The sequence below is a fragment of the Pteropus alecto genome, unplaced genomic scaffold (assembly GCF_000325575.1).
Source record: "Pteropus alecto unplaced genomic scaffold, ASM32557v1 scaffold793, whole genome shotgun sequence".
Lineage (NCBI taxonomy): Eukaryota > Metazoa > Chordata > Mammalia > Chiroptera > Pteropodidae > Pteropus > Pteropus alecto.
The window spans coordinates 27,298-38,245 of record NW_006433390.1 but is presented as its reverse complement, the minus strand read 5'-3'; the positions used below and the strand labels follow the sequence as shown (position 1 = coordinate 38,245).

The following is a 10,948-nucleotide window of genomic DNA, read 5'->3' as shown; positions in this document are numbered from 1 at the left end:
CCCCGGCTATCTGATCCCCATCAGAACTGGGGTTTGACATCTTGCAAAACAGAGTGTGAGAACGTGATGGGAGCCTCCTCCAACCTGGCCCAGAGGTGTGCACGTGCACACGCGCACATGCACACGCACACACACACACACACACACAGATATGCACACACACAGATGGCACAGAGCCCAGCACAGGCTCCACTCACAGTGACTTGATGAGACTCAGGGAATCTTTGAGCTGGTCGGGATGAGTTGGGAAGAAGGCTGTGGGCTCCTCTCTCTGAGGGCAGCTCAGATGCTAAGTGGGATGCAGGCTCTGGTCTGATCAGGGGGTGGCTGGAAATGACCTCATGGGATGCCACCCAGAGAGGAGTCCCAGAGCCCATCCATCCGCACGAGAGAACCAGACGTCTCTTTGGACTGGTCAAAAGTGTGGGGAGCGGGGAGGGCCCGGAGAAGCCAAGGACTATCTGAGAGCCGAGCGTGCTCCCAGAACTCTTGGCCTCTCTGATGCGCTTGGCAAGAAGCGGTGCCTCGCTGTACACCGAGGCACCGGTTTCTGATGTCACAGCCGTGTAGCGGTTCACCCCTTTGCCCCCCAACCTTGCACAGTGAGAGCTCCTCGCCTCCCGTGGAGGAGAGAAAAGCAGAAACTCCACCCTCAAAGCAGAGCAGAAGCAGCAAGAAGCCAGCCGAGGCAACGCACCTCGGGCTTCACAAGGCCAGGGTATGGCGTGCCCAGGCGTTGTCCACACCTCAGTGTGCTCGCCATGCCCACTTCGGGGGGCGTGAGGGGCAGTGTTCTTGCCTACCCAGCACCGAAAACTCCATGGGAACGGACCAGGGATGGGCCCCGTCCCATGTCCCCTTTGTGGTGGATGGTTTATGAATGGTGTCCCCGTACTCCACAGGGCTCCCCCACTGTGGCTGGAAGGAGAAGGGAATGGAGACAGGACAGGAGGGGAGATGAGGGAGTTGAGAGGGCAGGACACCAACGTCCACCTTGACTCTCCCCACTTCCTGTCCCGCAGCCCCCACAGCCCCTCCCCACAAAGCCCTCCCAGCTCAGTCCTTCTCCTGGGCAGTGCTGTCAGAAATGCCTTGGGCGGCCAGTTCAGCCAGCACGTTATCCAGGTAATTGGCATCTGGGTAGCCATGGCCAGTGAGGTTGGAGCCAAACTCTGTCTTGTGGTGCACCTCATTCCAGATGACGGTGTCCGACTCGCCCGTGGTGCTGGAGGTCCCGATGGCGAAAATGAGGCGGCGGTCCCAGGCCACCAGCAGCAGCTTCAGAACCTATGAGAGAAGAGGCAGGAGATTCAAGTCAGACGTTCGATGTTGGGCAAAGACTGTCCCTTGGATGGCAGACCGTCCTCCCAAGGGCCCCACCCCTTCCTGCGTCCCTATGCCCTAAGCGGCACTGTGCACGGAAAATGTGGACGTGGAGTCAGGGACCGGCAGGGAAGCCGTGGCTCTGTCACCAACGAACTGTATGACCTGGGACAAGTTCTATCACCTCTCTGAGCTTTAGTCTCCTTATTTATAAAACGGCAACAGTACGATCTGCCTCTAAAGGTTCTGAGCACTTGAGCTGCTGCTACAGGAAAAAGACTTAACCAGTAGCGCCAGGCACACACGATTCGACACGTCAGCTACCGACATCACAGCTGCATGTTAAAAGACAGGATCTAGGAGTTCAAGGCATGTCCAATCTGGGACCTTCTGAAGCTGTGCCCTCCGCCTCCATCCCCACCTGAATGTGGTATTAATTCACCCACTGCTAACGTTATGGCATATTTCTCCAATGTCACGGTTGAAACGCTTTGACCTCTTTCACGGCTACTTCCTATTAATTTTCTCATCTGCTTCTCACAACCACACTTGGAAGCAGGTCTGGCAGGTGCTATTATTGTTTCTATTTTACACGTCAGGCCCGGAGCGGTGTTAGGGCTTGCAGAATGTTCGAATTCAGCTAAAATTTGTCTCGTTGAGCAAGACAAATAAATACTTAATGCCCTGGTCAGAGTGAAGAAGGCATCTGATAAAAATGCGTTGGATTCCAAACCGAACATTTGTCAATGTGGTATGGGTTGAAGGCGGGACATCCTAATAGTAGCAGGACTACGAGCAGCAGACATTAAAATTACGAGCCACCATTTCCTGTCCCAGAACAGAGCTTCTCAAGCTTTAATGTGCCGTCAGATCACCTGGGACCTTGTTAAAATGAACTAGGTTCAAAGGTCCTGCATCAAGCTTCTAGATGTTGCCACAGGTGTTGATCTCAGTAAAGCAGCGAAAACCCGAAAGGAAAGATCCTAAAATAGATGAATTATTGCCAGTAATATCTGGGAGAGGAAAAAGCCGAAGCCCCATCCCCACCGACCTACAACAACAATTCTAATCATACCCACTCTTACCTCCGGATGACTCAACCGTGACCTTGTTACCACGTGCATCTGGAGTTAAGAGGGACCCAGTTCTCCTCAGCCTGTGCAACACAGGGAGCAAAACTAGGGGCCCCAGCACAGAAGTAAATAACCTGACATCCGCTCTTACTTTTCTCCCTTTCTCGCTGTCTGGAAGGTAGCAGTGTCGTGGGAAACCACGGGCGCTGAAACTCTTCCCAGGATTCGGGTGTTCTGGCCCCTGAAAGCAGAAAGAAAGCAAGCGATGGGCATTTATCGAAATATTTCTGATGAGGGGATGCAGGCTGTGACCAACTCAAATGATGATGACAATAATAACGGCCGTAGGGTCTAGACAGAGAGCAGACCCAAGAAACAGTCGGAGCAGTTTAACCATAAGCCCTTTGGAGTCCTCAGAAAGGGGCTCGAACCCGGAGTTGGCACCTCTCAGCCTGTCATAACCGGAGTCTCCTCTCGGGGGCGTGGGCTCCCACCCCTGAAATGGGGCGGATGTGGCATTCTCATTGGAGAAGCTGTTATGAACGTTAAGTGAGCATGAAGCCTGCGGCAAACTAAGGGTTTAGCAAATATTCCTCATCACCCTCATCCTCCATTCTGTTTTGTTTTACAAAAGAGGAAAACTGCTGGTCCCCAGAGGGTAAATGACTTCCGTAGCCTTACTGGCTTTGCCAAAACTTAAGGTTTCTCCCGGCACATTCTGGGCTTTTTACGCCACACAACTGACGTGAGTGCCTCTGAGCCCTGAGCCAAGAGCGGGCAGTCAGAATTATCCGAAGGGTTCTTGTGCATTTTCTCCTTTGTCCTCATGGGTTCTTGTTGGCTTTCTTGTTTTCCGATATGGGTTCACGACTAAAAATCCTCTAACAACATTTCCACTGTCATCATCCCTTCCTATTAAGCAGTCTCAGGCCACGGGGCGGGGACGAACCTGAAGCAGCATTTAGCCACAAATCAGGCTTCCTCGTCAGGGTCCAGAATGGCCCACAGGCCCCTTTGAGATATTCGTGAAAAGCGAGGGGTTTTTAGCCTGCACACGAATGTCTGTCTACAGTTTCCAAGCATCCCCGATTCCCTCAGAGTCTGCAGAGCCCGATTTTCAAACTCCTTCTGGATGAAACCATAATACTGATAAGTCCATGCTTGTCCTGGCACCAGTGCTCACACAGGCGACCGGCACATAGGTCCTGGCTGAATAAATGAATGAGCAAAGGCATGGATGAATGAATGATAAAACTGCAAGGAAACGGAGATATTTTTCAAAGTCACTTATTAAGAATAATGGTGGCAAAATGTTTTTTAAATTCTGTGATTTTAATTGTTTAAAAATGTTTTAAGGGTTCAAGATCACCTAGGATTTTGCAAAGTGAACAGCATGAAAAGTGCCGTGGGGTCAGGAGAAGGGGAAGAACCCCGTGAGCTGAGCGAGGCAACAGTGTCTTCTTTCTGGAGCGGCGGGACCGGCCTCCCGCGACATCAGGCCACATCTGCAGCATCCTGCGTCCCAGCCTGGCTGCCTGGCTGAAGGGCTCGTTCTGCCCACGGCTCTGCCTGCTCCTCTCTTGCCTGCGACTGGTCTGTCGTGCAGCCAGCACAGACGCCTGCCTGGCGCTGACCCAGCAAGGCTGCGAGCGCCTGGCACATGGCTACTCCGAGCAGTCACGACTCTGCCTCAGCCCAGCTCCGAGGTTCTCCCCCAGGGAACTGTGCTCTGCAGTGAGGGCCGAGCTCCACGGTCTCGATGCCTCACGGAAGCCCGAGCTTCCACTGGCCTGAGAAAGGGCAATGATATTGTGACCTTGACCGGGGAGGCCCCAAAGGAAGCACTCCCCCATGGCCCTTCGACACCCCCACCTCTCTCTCCTTTGCAACTCTGCTGTCTCCCCTTGCTAAAAACGCTCTTCTCCATTTCTCCACGCCGTTCAAGGCTCTACTGGCGACTACCCTGTCCCAGAAAGTCTCCTCCCACCCCCTAGTCACACAGACACAGGCCGTCTTCCCTGCCCTGACAAGTGGGGTGCTCCGATAATGATGGCGACCAGGTATTGAGCACTGGAGTACTGTGCCCGGTACCCCGACACGCCCACCCCCACATATTCTCTCTCGCCCTCACAAAAACCCCTGCATAGTAGGTGCCTGGCTGCACGGATAAGGAAATGAAGTCAGGAAGGTCAATGGCTGCCCAGAGTCCCCAGCCTGTGAGGGTCAGCCAGGAATGGAAAGCCGGCCCCTCAGACTTCGAACGTCTTGTGTCGCCCTCGTCCACACTGCCGCCCACGACGTTTATCGGGGGGACACATCCTTTTCCGCTCAGTAGCTTGGTGATGTATCGTTCTTTCTCCCTGACTGGTGGGTCGGTCCCTTGAAGAAGAACTGTGTTTTTATTCAGTTCATCTCCCTGTTTCATTTCTTCCGCTGGCCGCTGTTTGGAAGCACCTCGTTGAGTTCTCTGTTGACGGCATTGACGTCTTCCTCCCACGAGAATGAGGACTTCCAGGGAAGGACTGTGCCCCTATGCTCCCTATTTTCCCTCCAGCATCTAGAACCAGGCCGGCCCATAATCCACATTCAGAGTTTGTTAAATAAGAGACACGATGGAAGAAGGAGGGAGGCAGAGGGAGGGCGAACTAATAAATATTTACGAAAGACATTAATCCAGTAAACACACGAGGACATTTCGAAAAAGCGTCAGTGTGTGAAAGAAGGGACACATTCGCATATACCGTCGGGAAAACTGTTCGATTTGTTCCTTAGGACTGCCATTTTCAAAGAATCCGGAGAAGAAAGAAAGGCCCAAAAAAATCGAAGGCAAGGAATGTCTATCAAATTACAAATGTAAAGACCATTTGACAAGAAAATGCCACCTCTAGAAGATTGTTCTACAGATATACCTGCACGCGTCCATGGGCACTCACTACAGCATTACTTGCTGCCGTAAAAAACTGGGGACAATCCATATGGCCGTCCCGCAGAGACGGCTGACCATGAATGACAGTACCTCGACACGACGGGTTATTCCGCAGAGCTAAGAAAGCATGAGGAAGCTCTCTGCAACGACACGCAAAGAACTACAGAACGGTGTGGCTTAAGATGTCACGCTCTGTGTAAACACGGGAGGGGTGGGCGCAGCCTTTGCTGCTTGGGCACAGGGGCCTGGAAGGAGACAGAAGAAAGTAGGGATGATGGTGGGGAGTGGGGGACCTGGTAAGACCCAGTCGATGGGGGACGAGAATGAGAAGGAGGCTTTTTCAGGGCAGGACGTCCTCGTCTTAGTCGGCTCGGGCTGTGGTTAACAAAACACTGCAGACTGGGTGGCTTTTGTCAATCGAAGTTCATTTCTCACAGTTCAGAGGCTGGGGAGGCCCGGCTGAAGGTGTGGGCAGATTCAGCGCCCGGCGAGGCCCCCACGTAACGTGTTTGGTTTCACGGGTTCGCAGCTGGATGGGAATTTGCTTCGGGATGAGTTGTACCTGGAGGGTCACCCGTGTCTGATTTGGGTGATATTTACACGAGGCTTTGGACTTAGGCTTTCAAGTGGATGCCGGATCGAGAGTTAAGACTTCTGGGACTGTTGCGATGGGATGAATGCATTTTGCACAGAAAAAGGGCATGAATTTGGGGGGACTAGGGGTAAAATGTTATAGACCAAAAGTTTGTGTCCCCCAAAATTAACATGTTGAAACCTACTACCCAATATGATGGAAGTAGAAGCTGGGGCCTTTGGCAGATGATTAGATTTGAGGGTGGAGCCCTGATGAATGGGGTTAGTGCCCTTAAAAAGGACATCTACAGAGCTCCCTCTCCACGTCCACCACTTGAGGACACAGCAAGAAGATGGCCATCTATGAGCTAGGAGGAGGGCTCTCCCCGGACACGGATCCTGCCAGCACCTCGGTCTGGGGCTTCCCAGCCTCCAGAAATAAACCTCTGTTGTTTAAAAGCCACCGATCTGTGGTGTTTGGTTACAGAATCTTAAGTGGACTAAAAGAAACATTTACCTGCAAACATTTAAACCCGAGACAATGACAGCCAATGGCAGAGGGTGGGCTCACCTGAACGCCAGGGGGGATGCTGTAGATGATCCGGATGGTTTTGCAGTCTGGGTGGCCGGGCAAGGAGTGGGGGATGAGGTGGTACTCCATCTTCCCCGGAGGCTGGGTGCCTGTCTTCACCCCATAAATGGTCTTACAGGTTGGACACTGCAAACTCCCATCCTGAGGAGACGAGGCCAGAACAACGAGATGGGAGAACGGTTTTGGTAATGACCTGCCCCCAACCCCCAAAAGGACCAGAGATGAAGGGCCAGGGGGACACAGTGTACCCAAAGGAGTAACAGACCTTCGGCGCCCCCTTGCCTGGCTACTAGGCCGTTTCTGCTCTCTCCAAAGTGGCAGGAGATACGTTCCACAAACAGCCCCATACTCCACGCTAAGGGGCAGGTAAGAGAAGGAGACCAGGCTTTGCACAGCACCTCAGGGCTCTGTTTGGGGGTGTGTGGGGGGCGGGGTACTCTGGATGTACTGATGTAAGGGCTCACGGTCTCACAGAGGGCCTGGTGAGGTGTTGCCTGGAAGCGGGGGGAGGGGGCAGGAGAGCCTGGACAGTAAATCCTATTCCCAGGCTCCCAAGAAGAAAGGGAGTGAGAAGAGGGGAGGCCTGAGTGCGCAGGGAGCAACGTGTGTGAAAAATGCTGTCGCACAGCTGGGACCAGAGCTGTCCAGGCCACCTGCATCTCCTTGGGAAGGCAGGGATTCTCTGCGGAGCTATTTAGGGATGTTTCAATTCAAGCTCTACTCATTTCAAGGCATAGCCGGTATTCAGGGCAACAGAGGTTACTCCACGTGATCAAAGGACGGGAATCCAAGGCTTGGGGTCAAGAAGCCAGGGTCCCCCTCTCCGCTCTGCCCTGAACCTGCTTCATGTCTTTGGGTGAATCACTCTTTTCCTCTCTAGGCCCTTTTCTTTCCTCTTCTGTGTAAATAAAATTAAAATTAAATTAAAATAAAAAATAAAATTAAATTAAAATAAAATAACAAAAAACAACACAAACAAAAAAAAACTACATGCTTCAAAGTATGAATGCCAATGATAATAAAGGATAATCTTAAGAAACATTTTTAAAGAACCATGGAAATAAATGCAAAGAAGTACTAGATTATTCTTGCTTAGTCATCAAAAGGGAATGAATGTACTAAGAACCTCTTTTAAACCCAAAACAACCTCTTAACATGCCAAGTCCCAATGTAACCATTTAGTTCAGAGTCAGGAACGTGAGCTCGGGGTCCAGATACGCACTGTCCATCAATGATCGAACGTGCACTTTCTGAGACACTGAGAAAGATCCTCGGCACTTTGGGAAATTGAATCATAGGGCTATATAAAGGTAAAAGAAAATAACTGTAGCCATAATTAATACAAAGGAGATATCAATTTGAATCATAACAGTAAAAAAAAAAAAAATCCAATAAAGCAGGTATTGTTTTATCTCCATTTTCCAGGTGGAAAAATGAAGTCTCAGAGAGTTGAAAATCTTGCCCAAGGTCATTCGGCTACTAAGCCAGGGTTCAATGTCAGGTCAGCTGCCCCTCTTGCTTCCACTCCCCACCCACAGCAAGAGAAATACAGAGCAGAGCAGCCTCCAAAGTCAGACCTTTTTTTTTAGAGAAGTACAGAGCAGTCTCCAAAGCCACACTTTTTTTTTTTTTTTTTATGAGTAAGAGGTTGCAGGGTGTCAGGCAAATCTCAAACTCTGATGCAATCCATGCTGGGCCTGGAGAAATGAGTAGGGTTCGAATTCATGGAGATGAAGAGAGAAGATTATTTCACGCACAGGAAAGAAGATGAGAAAAGTCAAGGACTTAGAAAAAGCTGGGCCATTGTAAAGAGAGAGTTATCGTCGAGGTCACTCCCAGATCCCTGGAAACCAGCTCTCGTGGGAGGATACGACTTCACCGTCTGTAAGGGACAAGGCGAGCATCACGGCCTTCCCCAAATCCAACAGCGGGATCGTAAGGGGCGACCAGGTATAGACCTTGGCAAAATCTCTAATGCTTTTGAAGGGGTAATCAGGGTGTTTTGAAAATGTCCAAAGAAAAGAAATGATAACTGAAAATCACTAGCCCCGGAGAAGGAAGGGTGACTAGCAAATCTATGTCGGTAGGAACGGATGCTCACCGTGGGCCCAGTGCCGTGACGAGAACTTGCTTCTCCCTCACGGATGGCGGGGCCCCCTTCTCCCAGCAACAGGCCATGACAATGGACCACCCCCCCTCCACCCCAGAACCTTCAGGGACAGAAGTGTACACCACTTAGACCACCATGCCCAGTGTAGAGACTGGGAGTGGGGGAGGAGAGAGTGGGTACTGGGTAAGCACAGCAGAAAGGAAAGGTAAAGACACATTTTGCCACATTACAATTTTGTGGAGGATGGGACCTGCTGAGAACAGCCACGAGCATCACTCCTGGCGTGCCTTCAAGACCCCCCGGATCTCCTGGGCGCAACCCCGACGGGGCCTTCACACTCCCGCTCCCCCAGGGACCAGCGCAGAAGGTGGCCACGGCCGGCACCCACCTTGTTGCCGTTGTTGTACATGGCGACCAGGCAGTAGATGTGGAAGATGTGGCCGCATCTGGACAGCTTGCCCACCAGGTCAGGCTTGACCGTCGGCTGTGGATTCTTGTAGCCCGAGGAGGCTGTGAGGCGCTCCATACAGATGGTGCAGTCCTGGGGGGCGGCAGGGGACAGAGCAGAGAGGCCCTCAGCCCTCACCCAGCCCGGCAGGCTCCAGCATCCCAACGCTGGTTCCCGCGTGATCAAAGGTCAGGTGAGCTGTCACCGCCCCTCTCCTGGAAAGCCCACAGACCAAGGTACATGGACCACTGGTATCTAAACAGAGGTTTTGTCTTGCTTTACACAACAGAAAGATTCCTGAAATAATTCCTGGCGTCAGTACATGTTAATTCAGGCTGGCCAACAAAATTACAATCTTCTCGAGGGCTGTGACGATGTGTCGTCCTTCCTTGGTGTCCTTCGGTCACTAATGAAGGAAATGAATGCTTCCTGATAGACCCATTGACAAACTTTATTTAAGCTGAACTTCTGTAAAGAAATGATAATTCTAGGGTACTAAAGGGGCTGCTATTTAAATAAATCTACAACAGGATTTCTTCACTGTGGCACTGTCATTTGGAGCGGGGTAATCCTTGGCTGCTGGGGGCTGTCCCAGGCCCTGAAGTGTGTTTAGCAGCAGCCCTGGCTTCTACCCACTAGATGCCAGCAGCAACCCCTCTCCCCCTAGAGTCATGCAAGATCGCCTCTGGTTGTGAACCACTGAGCTATAGCAAGCCCATTTTGAAGTCAGGCCCCGTGTCTTATTATACCGTTTTTTTCTTAAATTCAGAGTGTCATGTTGAGGTCGTTTAGGATCGACCAGCTCTGTGCTGAATGGGGAAGAGAGAGAGGTTCAGCTGTCACTCAGAGACCACCAACCCTGGAGCCCGGGCGGGCGTCCGCTCTGACAGGCTCCGGACCTGTCAGGACTTGGAAAACTCTGGCAGAGGAAATGCTCGTGGCTGGTGAGGAAGGGGAGCCCTGCCCTGCTCCCCTGCACTCACCTCGTCTGGTGGGTGCCGGACTTTCTGCAGATACTTCTTCAGCACCTCTTCTGGGGTTTTACCTGTGGGGACAGGGTGATCAGTGGGCCACCGAGACCGAGACGAGGGATCAAACAGCCTTGCCACGCCGGGCATGACGGAGAAGAGAGTCGTCGGCCGGGCTTAAAGCAGGAAAGGGAAGGAACTTATTTTGCAATTGGACGGAAACATTTGAAAGGGAATCAGCAGACAGGAGAGGAAGAGAGGTGGTCTGAGGGGGTGGGGGGTGTTCCCGCACCTGCCTTTACCTCCTGCGGTGACTTCCCTCCCATCTCCCTGCCTATCTGCAACAAACCCACTTTTTAACTGAGAAAGATTGAGTGCGTTTCTCTTCCATATCATCGAAGAGTCTGGACCTGCCCAAACGATGAGATAAGATAAAAGAAATGAAAGCCCTCTCTGTACACCCGTTAGGCTTATCGCATTTATCTGACAGTGTGCTAAAGTACTGTCTCGATCTATCATGTGGCGTCAAAGGGATGTCACTTTCCTGGGAAACCGGAAAGTGATCACCACAGCTTCAGGACAGCCTTCTCTGGCCGTTGACGGCGTGTCATGCAGCAGGGAGAGCCTGATGCTCTGGGAAGCACCCTGACGGGTGCGATGATTCTGGAAGTTCTTCTGGGACTGGATCCCTAAGAGGCAGCTCAGCCCGGAGGCAGAGGGGTGGCGAAGACACAGGCTGGAAGGAGGCATTGAAGGGAAAAAGGGTCTGTGCCTCCTTGGGCGTCCCTCTCAACTTCTCGAAGCTTCTGTTTTTCACCGATGAAATGGGGACGAGCAATGGCGTCTCGTCCAAGGGTTGCGTTGACAATTAAATGAGCTAAGGGACGTACAGCTCTTTAGCACATTGCTGGCTGAAGGGTACAATATGTGCCATT

At 51.8% G+C, this 10,948-nt stretch overlaps 1 protein-coding gene across 1 annotated transcript in view; it reads right to left on the bottom strand.

Moving 5' to 3' along the window:
• Positions 1 to 8: 8 nt before the first annotated feature.
• The window catches only part of DTX4 (deltex E3 ubiquitin ligase 4), a 27,736-nt gene continuing 16,796 nt past the window's right edge, over positions 9 to 10,948 (bottom strand). The window contains exons 5-9 of the mRNA XM_006908319.3: positions 10,029 to 10,090; positions 8,986 to 9,138; positions 6,467 to 6,628; positions 2,548 to 2,637; positions 9 to 1,287 (exon numbers count right to left, since the gene is read on the bottom strand). Coding sequence (XP_006908381.1) covers positions 1,057 to 1,287; positions 2,548 to 2,637; positions 6,467 to 6,628; positions 8,986 to 9,138; positions 10,029 to 10,090 — 698 coding nt within the window. The 3' untranslated portion in view covers positions 9 to 1,056. The remainder of the gene's footprint in view (positions 1,288 to 2,547; positions 2,638 to 6,466; positions 6,629 to 8,985; positions 9,139 to 10,028; positions 10,091 to 10,948) is intronic.